The 13,136-nt window shown below is 55.4% G+C and overlaps 2 protein-coding genes and 1 long non-coding RNA gene across 18 annotated transcripts in view; 1 reads left to right on the top strand and 2 right to left on the bottom strand.

The window, feature by feature from the left end:
- Positions 1-2,063, bottom strand: part of ZNF384 (zinc finger protein 384) — a 19,282-nt gene extending 17,219 nt beyond the window's left edge. For 2 of the 14 annotated variants that reach the window (XM_045466308.1, XM_045466302.1), the window contains exons 1-2: positions 1,902-2,063; positions 700-759 (exon numbers count right to left, since the gene is read on the bottom strand). The gene's annotated coding sequence lies outside the window, so the exon portion shown is untranslated. Of the gene's footprint in view, positions 1-699; positions 760-929; positions 1,872-1,901 lie in introns of those variants that run through there. The other 12 variants (XM_045466313.1, XM_045466303.1, XM_045466316.1 and 9 more) reach the window with 10 other exon arrangements.
- Positions 1-6,014, top strand: part of LOC123591710 — a 22,000-nt gene extending 15,986 nt beyond the window's left edge. Inside the window, exons 2-3 of the long non-coding RNA XR_006709468.1 lie at positions 2,117-2,379; positions 5,906-6,014. This is a non-coding gene — a long non-coding RNA (uncharacterized LOC123591710). The remainder of the gene's footprint in view (positions 1-2,116; positions 2,380-5,905) is intronic.
- LOC123591708 (PILR alpha associated neural protein) lies at positions 5,935-12,545 on the bottom strand. Of its 3 annotated transcripts, none has more exons than XM_045466318.1 (6): positions 12,441-12,545; positions 10,205-10,264; positions 9,430-9,941; positions 8,581-8,662; positions 7,539-7,760; positions 5,935-7,227 (listed from the first exon to the last, which is right to left on the bottom strand). In XM_045466318.1, the coding sequence occupies exons 2-6, from the start codon at positions 10,219-10,221 to the stop codon at positions 7,206-7,208; spliced, it is 855 nt and encodes a 284-aa protein (XP_045322274.1). In that variant the 5' UTR covers positions 10,222-10,264; positions 12,441-12,545; the 3' UTR covers positions 5,935-7,205. The 3 variants fall into 3 exon arrangements, with proteins under 3 accessions (XP_045322274.1, XP_045322275.1, XP_045322276.1); XM_045466319.1 differs by lacking the exon at positions 12,441-12,545 and adding an exon at positions 11,962-12,365; XM_045466320.1 differs by lacking the exon at positions 12,441-12,545 and adding an exon at positions 10,499-10,632.
- Positions 12,546-13,136: the final 591 nt, after the last annotated feature.

Raw genomic sequence — 13,136 nt, forward strand, 5'->3', positions numbered from 1 at the left:
AGACACTTCTATGAGCTTGGAACTCAAACTCTTTTGGGTCTCAACATTGTCATTTTCAGAGTACCTAACACACTATCCACATCAAGCTTCATATTTTGAATTCTTGCAGACCTAGTTCTGGAGTCCACTCCATACAACTTTATCTACTTTACTTCAAACTACCCACAAACCACGTTTTTTGTTTTTTGTTTCTTTTTTTCCTGAAAACTCCATCCTGACACACCAAATTAAAATAACCCTGTGTCACAGATTCTAACCACTCAACAGAGCCACCCGAAGCACTCCACTGCGATATTGAGAATATGAACCCCACGCTAAACTCAACTCTGCTTGTTCCAAATACAGGAAAGCAATTCCGTAAGCTTTACGACAAGGACCACACTGGAGACTGGGGCCCATTTGTCCCCAAAGCAGAATAAATTTCTCCTCTGGACACAATGTAACCCCGCTTAGTGATTTCACTTGAGCATTTCATAATTCATTTCTGAGTACTAGTGGGAATGGATGAGATACAGTGCTAGCTTTTTACGCAAAAACTTCCTGGGTATTGTCAGGAGATAATTTTTCTCTCCCAGCTAACACCAGTATTACAATTGCTATTACTTGAAGAATTCTGTCACAGTGTCCCCAAGAAGCCCATTTAATCATGACCCCTTCTCCCCCCAATCCAGAAAAGCCATTAAGCCAAAATTGTCTTACCCTCTCTCTCTCTTCCTCCTGTCGTCTTATTCCTTCTCCTTTCCAGGGCTCCTGAACTTTCTGTGAACAAATTGTCTGGGTTACAGGGGCCAGTAAGGGTGCAGCCACCTGAGAACTGCGAAGAACCTCAGGAACTCTTGGACTGTCAGCAGTTAGTCTGGAAAGCAGGCGGACCCCCAACCAGCAATCCAAAGATGCAATCGTATAATAAGGAATGTAGTGCCACCCACTATGTGGATACAGGGAAATAAATCCAATTCTCAGGAACTAAGATGAACTCTATCACCAGTGCTTGGGTTCCACTCCTGGGCTCAGGCACTGGTTCTTCTTCGTTCCACAGGGCCACAGGTAACCAGGGGTCAGAGAACAGAAGAGGTGGAAGAAGAGAAGGGCCCCTGCCCCTGAGGACTGGCTCAGAAGGCAAAGCTGAAGACTAGGGGGATGCACAAGCCCTTGTGTCAGGCACAGTGCCAGTTCAGGCCCAGCCACTTCCTCTGGCCTCCCCCCCACTTCTGCGAGGACTTCGCCCCTGCCTACCCAAGGCCTTGCGCCAAGAAGTACCTCCCTCAGCCTGCACAGTGGTCTATCTACTGAAGACCCCAGCTGTTCCCAGAAAACCTTCGCTCCCCTGAGACAGCCCCTGGGAGCCTCCTCCTGATGTCGCCCCCCACCCCTTCCTCAAAGACCCTTCTTTGGGACGTCCCTCCTTCCCCTCCAGGGAGCTGAACTCTACCACCCACCAGACAGACACCCGCCCCCTAAGCCCCCCCATTCCTCCCCATCGCCCGCTCCTCCACAACCACTTCCGGTTCCGGGACGGACACACATACAGTCACACCGAGGACCCCCCCCCTTCCACGCCCCCCCAAGGAAAAGGGGAGGGGGGAGGAGCAGAGAGCTTGGCGCGCGCCGGCAGCAGCGGCGCGAGACTCACCCGGCGGCGACGGCTGCGGCGGCGCCAGAGCCTGAGCCAGAGCGCGGGAGGGGCGGCGTTTGCTGGGAAAGGAGGGAGCCGAATGGGGCGGGAGGACCAGCAGGGGGCGAGGGGAGGGGGGGAGCGCGAGGCGGTGCGCGCGGGCACGCACTTTCGGCGCGAGACAGACCCACACACTCACACGCACGGAATGCGCGCGAGACACCCGCAGGGCGGGGGCGCGAGGCAGTGGGTGGCCCCCTCCCTCCCTCCCTCCCCTAACACTCACCCGGAAGTGGTGCTGCAGCTCGTGCTCCCGAGAACCCCGATTCCTCCACGCCCCCTCCCTCCCTCCCTCCCCCCACGGGCTCAGAGTAGAGCTGCGGCGGAGAGAAGGCGGGAGCGCCGGAAACGAAAAAGGGGGGAGGGAGGGAAATGGCAATGCAGGGGGGGCGGCAATGGGAAAAGGGGGGGGAAACGCAAAGGTCGAGTCACTTCCGGGAGCGGCAGAGCACATCCGGCGCTGCCTGCACTCCAGTATCCTCAGGGCAGAAGTTACGACTAGTAAGGGCGGAAGTGGCTTCTGCCCAGCGACGCGGTAGAGCCCTGTGTGGATGTGACGTCACAACGGAAGCGAAGGCGGGTTCCGTTAAGGGCAGAAGTTGAACCTTCAGAACTGCGGTCCCGGGCTTCCGGAAGGGACTTCTGGGGAAGTGGGAGGGTGGAAACCGACAGGTTTATGAATTATGCATCAGGTACGAGAGGAGGTAGGAATTCTTAAAACACTATGGGTCCGTTTCCCTTCCTTCAGCGTAGAATAGGCTGATATAGGAAGTTACCATTATTTTTTGTTACACCCTTAAGAATGTCTCCATGCTTTGAATATGCCGGAAAGGATATTTTCTTGAGGTCCCTACTTAGGCCCGAAGAGTAACTGGTAACCTCTCCCTGACCACATCACGTACTCTTGGCTTTGGGTTTCTATGTTCTTGTTGCCTTCGTCCACGTCTCTATCTCCTCACGCTGCTTTACTTTTAAATATTGTACTCGCCACCACCTGATATTATATTGTTTGCTGTCCACCTCTTCCCGTTGGAATATCCGAGTCCGTGAGGGCAAGGGCTTGTGAATTGTTCACCGCTGTATCCTCAGAGCCTGGCATTTAGTGAGTGGTCAGTAAACGTTTGTCGTCGCATAAATGAACACTTACTATGAACTCTTTAAGGAAGCCTTGCTGGATTGCTTGAACGTATAAATGGTTCCCTTTCTCTGAATTTCCACAGCATTTAGTCTTGTACCTTTTTTTACTCTTAACTATTTCGTATATAGGACTCTTCAGCAAGCTTGTCAGCTCCTCAGGAAAGAAACGGTCTCCTACATGTTATCCTTCCCACTGCTTTGCTGAGGACATAGTAGATGCTGAAGAAATATATGCTATTTGAGTAAATGAATGCTGCCTCCAGCCTGCACCCTGATCTGACCAGAATCCCCCTGGGCTGAGCTCTATTTTGACTGCAGCAGTTGAAGTCCCTCCTATTGACAGCAATAGTTCCTTGCTTAGAAAGCAAAATAACCCTAATAGAAACAGTTGTAATGTCCACCTTACAGATAATGAAAATAAGATTGTGAAGATTTAAGTGATTTTTTTTTCAAAGTCACAGCAAGGAAGTTAGCAAAGGACACCTAAAAATATTAAGTTAAATGTTTAAATAGAAGATATGTTTCTTTGGTTTGTAATTGTAGTTTGTATCCTTTTGGAAGTGTCGACTCTCTTGATCACATTTTTGGGCACTCATTCTATGTTAAACTGAGTAGCAACAGTTGGCAGGATAAGATCTTAAGGGCTCAGCTGTGACCAGACCTAGTTGCTACATGGGTTAGAAATTGCTGATTCCAGAAACGTCGACTTTGAAGGCTGAGATAGAGAAGTGGGAGCAAAATAATGGTGATCACTCTCAGTCCCAGTTCTCATCTTCTTCTTTTCCTGTTTACATTAACTGGTGCTCCCTGAGCCTCAGTGTCTCCAACTGTCATCCCTTGCTCCTGCCCTTGCTGTAAGAAGCAAGTTTTAAGTGCTTTGAACTCCTTAGAGAAGAGCTTTAGAGATAAATGTGGGGCGTAGGGGGAGGAGGGCTGTTAATTTTAGCCTGGGGTTTTCCAGCTGGCACGCTGTTTCCATCTTGAATCACTTCCACACCCTGAGCTCCGCCTGGGAGATCCCTCCTCCTGGGGGCTTCCCCATTTCCTGGTTTGGTCTGAGCCATAATGGTAAGCATTCCAGAAAAATGCTTAAGAGAAGCCTGGCTGACTCATTTGATGCACAGCTCAGGAGGCAAAAAAAAAAAAAAAAAAAAAAAAAAGCATAGTGATGAGAGACGCTGGTCCCAGTGGTGCTTGTGAGGTGTGGCCTCCAAGAACCAAAAGGGTAGTGTGGCCATTGTTTGAGTTCTATAACTAAGCAATGACTCTGCCTCTACCACTTACAGCCTGCAAGGACCTCCAAAGGCCCCATAGTCTGTTTCAACTTTATGAGTGATAAAGGTTAAGATCTGTCCCCATGGCTGCCCAACGCTTCATAGTCATCACTACAATGTGATCTGGTTTGAGATATTTCCTTCAGAACAATTGGAAAGACTAGGACATCTCCTTTCTCCTCTGTCTTTCCCTGCCTTCTGACTTTCCATGGGGAAGGAGGATATTTAGGGAGAAGGAACAGGTGAGGATTTCCCAGTGTCTTGCTGGTGTATTTTAATTTATTTAAATTTAGAGAAACAGCAGGCTAATCAGGCAATAATTAATTCCCTCTTCATTAGGGGCCTTCATGCGTGCCTTTTGCATATGGATGAGCCTCGGGGTCACACTGTCCCTCTGAAGAGGTACAGTTGCAGAGAGTGAGAGAGCCCTGGTGTGCTCTCCAGGCACTTGAGCTCCTCCCCCTTCTAAGCTAGTGCTCCTCTTCTCCCCCACCCTCACCTGACAAGGACTAGATTCCTGGGGGGAATCCACCTCGGATCCCTCCCTCACTGTCCCCCCCCCCCCACCCATGTCCTCAGCACCTCTTCCTGCACCCTCGTGTTCCATCCAGCCCTCTCCCTTCCCCCAGCTCCTGCTGGGATCTCTTCAGGTCCCACTAGGTTGACTGTGAGCCCTCCTCAGCAGCTTGTTGGCTTTGCACCTCTGCTTTTAGTTGGTTCATCACTCCTTGGCCCCGCTCTGCCTTTTTCCTCTGTAGCAGTCTGTTTTTCTTAGGGAGTCTGATCCTCTGACTGCACATACTGCTCTGGTCCTGAGAAATAGGCTTCCTCCTCCCCACTCACCATTGTGTGCAATATGGATTCAGCCACACTTCCTCGAGTACACAATAAAGCTCCCCAACACCTAAAACACACACCTACCAACACCCATATCATCCTAATTGAAGCTGCAAAGATAAACACATGGAGGTGGTCAGAGTCCAGGGCAGCCCAGCTCTGGCACATTAGTCTCCTCTCCGCCCTGGAGCTCCCCATTTCTAGGGAGCAAGTGGGGCACAGATGGGGGCGGGGGAGAAATGGGACCTGGGTGGTTACCATGGCAACAGAGCCTAGCAACAGCTGAGAGGCTGATGTGTGGGCTTTCGCAGGGCTGTCACTAGAGCCAAACCTAGAATGGGGGCTCAGAGGTGACTTGATCCCAGCTGGGCAGCCTGTGTTCCCTCCCCCAAATATACCCCTTGATTCCACTCCCACACCCTAGCAGTGTCTCTCTCAAGAGAGAGCAGAGTGGGGAAAGCTAGTGAGAGTTAACCACAGGGGTTCCGGTACTGCACATCTTTTGGGGGGGCAGCTGTGGATGCGGGCAAGTTAGGGAGCAAGGCTCAGATAAACCAGGCAGAGCAGCCTCCTCCCTGTGGCCCCTCCCATCTCCTCCCCATTGCTCCATTTTTTTCCTTCTCCTTTCACCCTTCACCCTCCATCTGTCTTATCAGCTCTCTCCTCCTTGTCTTGCTTGCTCCGTTGCCTGTCCCTGTACATAATTTTCCCTTTCCTCTGCCTTCTTTCTTATGGTCTCTCTTAACCTTCACCGGCAAGTTACAGGCAAGCCACTCTTCTAGTTTCTCCTCCTGTTCTGGCTGCTCCCTTCAGCTTCTCCTTCCATTCTATCCCAGGTCAAAGCCCCGGAATCCTAACTCCAGGTTAAAGCAGGCCAGGTCACACTGGGGCTTAAGAGGTTTCTCCCCCAGCCCACCCACCCACCACCCTTCTTTTCCTCCCTCCTGGCTTCCTGTTGCTCCTCTCCCTCTCCCCTCTCCAGGGTTCATAAGCAGAACCAGGGGACTCAGGTATCTTGCAAAGGCTTTATTTGAAAATTTTGAAACTTACATCCCACAAGAATTCAAGATTATCACCACAAGAAGAAAGAGATAATACAAAAATATATATCACAGCATAGGAGCCAGGTAAGAGAGGAAGAAGGGAGGAAGGTGGAAAAATGGTGAGAATTAGGAACAAATGTGAGGGGAGGTGGGGGGGGGGACAGGCAAAAGGAAGGAGAGTGGAAGAACCATGGAGGGAGGGGAGAAGGAGGGTGAGGGAGCCCAGGAAGGGGAGGGAGAGATTGGGAGGCAGAGCTCCCAATGGCCTTGAACCAGCTGGCCCCAGTCCCTGGCAGCCTAGGTGGAGTTAGGGAGGCCCTTAGGGAAGCTGGAAAGTGGAGGACTGGCTCAGGGGCTCTGAATTCCAGAGAGTGACCCACACACAGACAGCCAGGACAAACAAGACGAGAGGGACTTAGGAGGAAGGGAAGGGCAAATAGGAGCCCCTTTCTCATGTAGTGCAGCAGGTGACTCCCCAAAAACCCATCTCCCAGACAACAATATAGCAGTGGAGTGGGGGAGGAGTTTGGGGCCTCACTACCCCCATTCCCATGGGGGAGCCCTCAGGGTAATGAGCACGCCCTTGGAGTCGGATGGGGAAGATGATGAAACACAACATGGCTTGGGATGGGACCATGACAGGTGGGGGCATGAGAAGCCCCCAGCTCACCTCCCACCCACCTCTAGGGCAGCATGCAGGGGCCACAGAAACCGGGTCAGTGGGTGTGCATGAGGGAGAGTGTGAGCACAACATACAACACCACAACATGGGGCCAGAAAGTGCATGTGAGACATAACAGGAAAGTCACCCGCTGACCACTGAGTGACTGAACTGAGCATGGAATGTGGGAAGAAGAGAAAGTGAAAGTGTGAAACAGAGAAGGTGAGGGATGGGGAGGGGGGGTGTGGGTGGAGAGAGGGTGCAGAAGACTGGCTGTACAAGAGCACAAGTGTGTGCAATGGCCCGGGAGGGTGGAGGTGAGTGTGCAAGGCTTTCATGTGAGTGTGCAAGGGTGGGGATGGGGGACCAGAAGCCACAAATATGTGAGGCCCCCACCTGAAGGAGGGTGAGCAGGTAAGATCACCTATGGGGCCAGTGAGTGTTCCAGGGTGGTGTGCAAGGGCAGGAGCCAGGAGCGCCTGTGGCCCCAGCTCCCACAGCTGCCCCACCCTCAGTGGGATGGGGGCTGTGCTGGCCCCTTGGCCTCCTGCTTGGCGGCACCCCAACATTGGGGGGCGTCACAGATTCACCAGGGGAATCCTGAGAGGAAGAGGGAAAGGGCACAGTCAGGAACCACAGGGTAGGCCAGAATTGAAAAGGAAGTCCGAGGCAAAGAAAGGGACTCAAGGAGAAGAGGGCAGAGCTGAGTTAAATGGCAGCGCGAGAACAGGACATAGATCCACAGAGAGGGGGAGAAGGAAGGGTCCCCCAGAGAGGAGCTGGTCCAGTCCTAGGAAGGGCCAGGAGCTGTGGCGGGTAGGTCTGTCTCCTCCCCACCCACCCAGGAGGGAGCACCCCCAACCAACGCTCCGGCCCTCCCGGCCCTCCCAGCCCTTTGCCCTTGCCCTCACCGGTTCAACTGGAAGGCTGGAGCCCCCTTGGGCTGGGGCATCCCAGGCCGGGGTCCCCCTCGGGGCTCCTCATGGTCAGGGGTAGGGGAAGGCGAATCCCCGAAGGCCCCCAGCACAGTGACCCCCGCTGGGGACAGGTCTGTCAGTGGCTGCTGGCTCTCCTCCTGCCTTAGGGCACCTTGCTGCCCAGAGGGCCTGCGTCGCTTCTGGCTTCGGTCCCAACTGGTGCACCAGAAAGAAAGAGGTTCTCTCACACATTAAGAAGCCCCCATCCTGGGCCTGCAGTGCTGGCCACCCCCACCCTCCCTCAGACACCTCGACATCCTACAGCAGAAAAACTGGCCTCTTGACAGTTCCCTACATCAAATCTCTGGAGACCAAGTGTCCATAAAGCTACTTTCCCTACCCGCCCCCCCCCCCGGGGGGGGTGCTCAAGGATGTAAACCTTCCAGACCTGGTCCAGGTCCACAGAATCAGTACCTCCTCCCCACCAACACAGAGTCCCCCAGAATTGCTCCCTCCCCCATGCGTACCCAGAAGAGCCATTTCTCTCTTCAGCAGGCGCCTGGCAAGTTTAGTTCTAGTTCAAAATCAGCTAATGACCTGGACACCTGAGTCTAATGATTCTCTCAGTAAAGTGTGAAGGACTGAGCGACCCATTATTAAATGCATGCAAAGAGCTCTGGACTTTCTCCCCCCCCCCCCCCCCCCCGGCAGCCCCAGGAAGGAGCTGTGCAGAACAGGTCAGTTTTCTCTGTCTTGGAGGAAATGCCCACCAAGGCATCCCTTACTAGCCCCCAGTGCACTTAAGTCCCCTGCCTCCCATTATCCTTGTATTTCCCTGGGAAAAATAATTTGCCCTGATTTCTGTCTCCCCAACCCCAAATCCTTACCACTTTTTCCCAAGGTCTTCCTTGCCGTAGCCCACCACTTCCTATCCCACATCCAGCAAAAACACTGCCCTTGCTCCTGCCCTCCTTCCAGCTAAACATTGCTAAACATCTGGTCCCCATCTGCCAGCACCCTCCTCCTTGCAGCTTACCAGAACTTGAAGATGATGCCAGTGGCCACGAGAACAATAATGATGGAGATGGTAATTGTGACATAGAGCTGGGGGTCCACACCTGATTGGGGTGGGGAGAAAGTTTTAGGGAGGCCTGAAGTGGTAGGGGCCAAGAGGGGGTGGGGGTGGGATTAGGCTTCAGGTTCAGTTAAATTTAGAGAGTGTCGCCATTTGAATCCACATTGTCCAATTCTTTCTGCTTTCCTGGACTCCCCCCCCAACCTTTATTCTTATCATCTGCTTTCCCTGGAGTTTTCAGTTCCTTTCCTCCACGTTCCCAAATCTGTATGCATGTGACGAGGAGGAGGCTGCAAGGTCAGAGAGAACCCCTCTCTCTGCACAGAAACTAAGGGGTAGGAATGTACATCTGTGCCCTAGCCTCACCCCCAAACTACTGGCCCTATCTTGGCATTCCCTGAGCTGAGATGTCACCCTGAAGGCCCTTGTCCTCCACGGTGTTCTTCTGCATGGAATACTCCCACTTCATTTTCAAGGTCCAGCTCCAATGTCAATTCTTGGAAGGTGTCCTGATCCCCAGGCAAAAGTAATCTCTCCCTTCCCTCTTTTCCTAAAAACATGCTGTGTATGCTTCTATTAGAGCACTTATTACATTGACTCATCCCTGAGTGTTTACACATCTGTCTTCTCCAGTGGACCTGAGCTCCTCCAGGGCTCAGATGGCAGTTCATCTCTGCCTCCTGTGCCGGCACAGTGCCTGACACGTTTGTGGGAAGAACTAACAGACAAGGACTTTGTCGCCGCCCTTAGAGCTTTCAACCAGCCTCCCCACCCCTCAACCCCCTACCAGCCTCCCCCACTCCTACTCACCTTCCCCACGGCCCCCAAAAAGGAACGGCCGCAGGGTGGCAGGTGCTTCTCCAAGGATGAGCCCATCTCCATCACCCCGCATGGAGTCTGAGTTGGGGTGTGGGGTGGCCAGCCCATGGGGGGCTGCAAAACCATAGTCCAGAGGCAGAAATCCAGGGTTGGCAGAGTTGGGGTCCCCCCCGTCCTCTCGAGACACTGTAGGGCCCCATACAATAGCCCAGGGGTACTGCGATGAGGGTGGCCCCTCCTCAAAGCCTGACGGGGTGGCAGGGGGTGCAGTGCCTGGCAGGACTTGACGACGAGATCTTGGGACCCGAGGGGATCGGCTTGGTGGGGGTGCCCGCTCCCACACGCACACATGGCGTGGGGCAGAGGGGCCTCCCCGGGCACAGGGGGGCCGGGCTGGGGCTGGTGGGGTTCGAGGGGAGGAGGAGGAACCTTGAGCAGGTGGTGGGAGGGGCAGCAACAGCAGTGGCCAGAGAGGGAGGAGGTGGGACAGCAGCAGTGCAGGCCTGCAAGAAGGGAGAGAAAGCGGGTGAGACTCAAGGCTGTCTTGGGCTTATGTGTGGGGAGCACAGGCTCCTACCAGAGATCCCAGGCTGCCTCCCTCCAGCTTTCTCTGGAAAAGCAGGTGGGCCTTGGAAAGACTGGCCTCATTTCCTACCTTCCTAGGGTCTGGCCCTTGGGATCGAAGGCCCTGGGTGGACCTAGGAGGGAAGGGGCCCAGACCCCAGGAGAAGTGGTCCCCAGCCTCCCTCTGCTGTACCAAACTTACCACATCTTGGACTTCATGTCTGAGCTCTTCCTCAGCTGTGACCCAGATTTTCAGCCTTCACTGGGGGAGAAAGGGAGGGTCGTCACATCTCAACCCTGTCCTGAGTGCTTCCCCAGCTCATTCAGCCACCAGTCCTATCCCCATTTGCCCTCTCAGGCTGCCAGCTGCCGCTTAGCATCCTTGGGGGGGGGGGGGGAGAAGGGGGGGAGAAGGGGGAGGGGACTCAAAGAGTGGTTCCTGTCTAGCCCCCAGCCCCTTATCTACTACTGCCCAGAAATCCCGCAACTTCCCCACCTCAGGGTCTACTCTCTCTTCTCTGGCTTCCTTCCTTCTCACTTCCTCTGCCCACAGCTCCAAGCTCTTGTTGGAGCTTAATTTAGAGCCAAGAACCTTGTGATTCCTTGAGCACCTACCACTAGGGAGGGAGTCTGAGAGTGGGGGAGGGAAAAGGAAGTGAATCTGAGTGAGTGTGTGAATGTGTGCGTGGTGTGCCCAAGGGGAGCCTCCCAGCTTGCCCACCGGGCTAGGGGTCCCAAGCATTTCTCTTATGCTGGGCCCAGGAATCTGCATCTTCCGGGGAAGGAGAATAGGGGATGGAAGACCAGAAAGAAAGAAAGACAGAGGTGGGTGGGGAAAAAACTACAGAGTATAATTTTCGCTTAATGTTAAATCATCCAAATGCATAGGTGCTCTCTGAAGGGAGGTGGAGCTGAGGAGAGGCCACCCCCTCAAATGTAACTCTCCTGGGTGAAGAGTCCAGGGAGAATCTGGATGGCTGGTTTTGAGAGAGGAAGGACATGTTCTCGGAGCTGAGGGTGGTGGATCTGGGGGGCCAGGCTCCCCAGAGTGGATGAGGATATGACACCCGGGGTCCTCTGGATTCTGCACATTAAGTACTCCCAGAGAATAAGAGGGGAATATGATGGGAAATTCTGGGGAAGGGAAAGGGGGAGCGGCTGGGGGTGGGGGGGGGGGGAGAGGTGAAGGGGTAAGGCGCTGAGAGAGGGAGGGGTGGTTAAGAGTGAGGAGAGGAGAAAGGTGAAGAGGAAGCTGGCACAGCGCACAGGGGGAGGGAGAATAGTCAGTCCCGAAAGAGAACGGACTGGGAAGGAGGTGGGCACAGAAGACGGGAAGCTTGGAGGATGCTAAAGGAAGAACAATATAAGAATACAGGTGAGAGAGGGAAACCGGGAGGGTGAAGGGGTCGCAGGATCAGGGGAAGAAGAGGGAAGGGCAGGAGGACGGGGAAGGAAAGGTCCAGGCAGAATGGGAAGTGTAAAGAGTGGAAGGGGAAGAGAGAAAAGGGGTGGAGAAGACCAGGCACGGGGAGAAAAGAAATGGAAAAAGGAGAGAACATAATACCGAGGACAGAATGAGAAGAGGAAGGGATGGGGGACAAAACACGGAGCAGCAAAGATGGAGGAGTTGGAAATTGTTTCTTCAAATGTAAAGGGATATGGAGCTATGGAAAGAGATAGCCTTCAGCCTGATGGGCTGAAGGGAGAGAGGGACGGGAAGGGAAGGAGGGAGGAAGGAGGTTAGAGCGAACCAGTGAAGCGAAGAAGGGCTGAAGGGGACATCTGTGGCCAGCTGACTCCAGGACTCACTTGCCTCTCTGCCTTGTGCATCCCCCCCACCCAAAACCAACGTCAACTCCAATCCCCGAGCCCCGCACCCTCTTTAGCCCACCCCCTCCAGGAAGCCCGCAGTCCCTAGCTTGGCGCGCCACCCCCACCCTCTCCTCGATTCTCACCGACCTGTTGTGCGCAGGAGACGAGCTGGGGGTGGGGCGGGAGCCTTGGGGTGGGGGAACTGGGCCCCATCCCCAGGGCTGCCCCGGGCCCACCCCTCCCACGGGCCCGCGCTCCCCGGACAGGCTGGAAAGCGGCGAGAGTGGGGGGAAGGCGAGGACCGGGAGGTCAGCGAACGGACTCCGAGGGAGGGAGCGCCGAGCGCAGGGAACCCGAGGCAGGAGGATGCACAGAGCCGAGGGCTGAGCCGGAGGCGGGATGGAGGCAGCCGCGGGGACGCTGACCGCTGCGCCAGGAGGGCAGGATGGAGTCGGGACCAGCGGAGGGATGGAGAGCTCGGAGGGGAAGGCGCGCCTAGGGGTTGGCTGCTCGAGCCCGGGCGAAGGACCGCGCCGGCAGGGGCGGGGGGCGGAGGGCGCCGAGTGGGGAAGGGCAGAGCCAGGCTCCCGCGGGCGGGGGCGTGGGGGGGGGTCCCTCTCGCTCACCTGCATGCCTGGCGCGGCGGCGCGACAGCTGCGGGCGCTCGGGGCTGCGCGGGGCTGGGGGGTCGAGAGGGCTTGTGGGGCACGGGGCATGGTCGGGGGGTTTGGCCGGTAGCCGGGGCGCTGGAGAGGGTTGGGGGGGTGGGGTGGGCGCCCGGGGCGCGGGGCGGCGGCGGCGGCGGGAGATGCTCGGCTCGGCTCGGCTCGGCTCGGCTCGGGCTGCGCTCGGCTCGGCTGGGCTCGGCGCGGCAGCTCCGAGAGCACGGTCTCCGCCTCTCCCCCTCCCGCGGTGGGCCCCGCACCGTTTAACCCTCCTGCTGCCGTGCCGCAGGAGTGCGCCCAGCTGGGTCCCAGGTGGAGGGTTGGAGAGGGCAGCGGAGGATGACCGCCAGTCTGATCCCCCGGGTTATGGTGGCGGGCTTCACGCCTTTCACCCAACTCCGTGGACATCCATGTTCATCCCCGTCGGCGTCTGAGATTCTGAGTCACCTAAGGCTCTGCGTCCCTAACCGCGTCTCGGTCCCTGGTGGAGATGGCAGAGCTCTGGGGATCAAGGTGGGGCTGAGGGTGGTGGTGAAGACCTCGAACCATCCTTGGATTATCCCAAGGCTTGATCCCCGATTCCACTCCGGTCCTGTGTACAATGCATTCTCTCCGAGGCAACGCGAATGCTATTTAAAATAAGTAGATCGAGTTGCA

This window comes from Leopardus geoffroyi, chromosome B4 (genome assembly GCF_018350155.1).
Source record: "Leopardus geoffroyi isolate Oge1 chromosome B4, O.geoffroyi_Oge1_pat1.0, whole genome shotgun sequence".
In the NCBI taxonomy this organism is placed as follows: Eukaryota; Metazoa; Chordata; class Mammalia; order Carnivora; family Felidae; genus Leopardus; species Leopardus geoffroyi.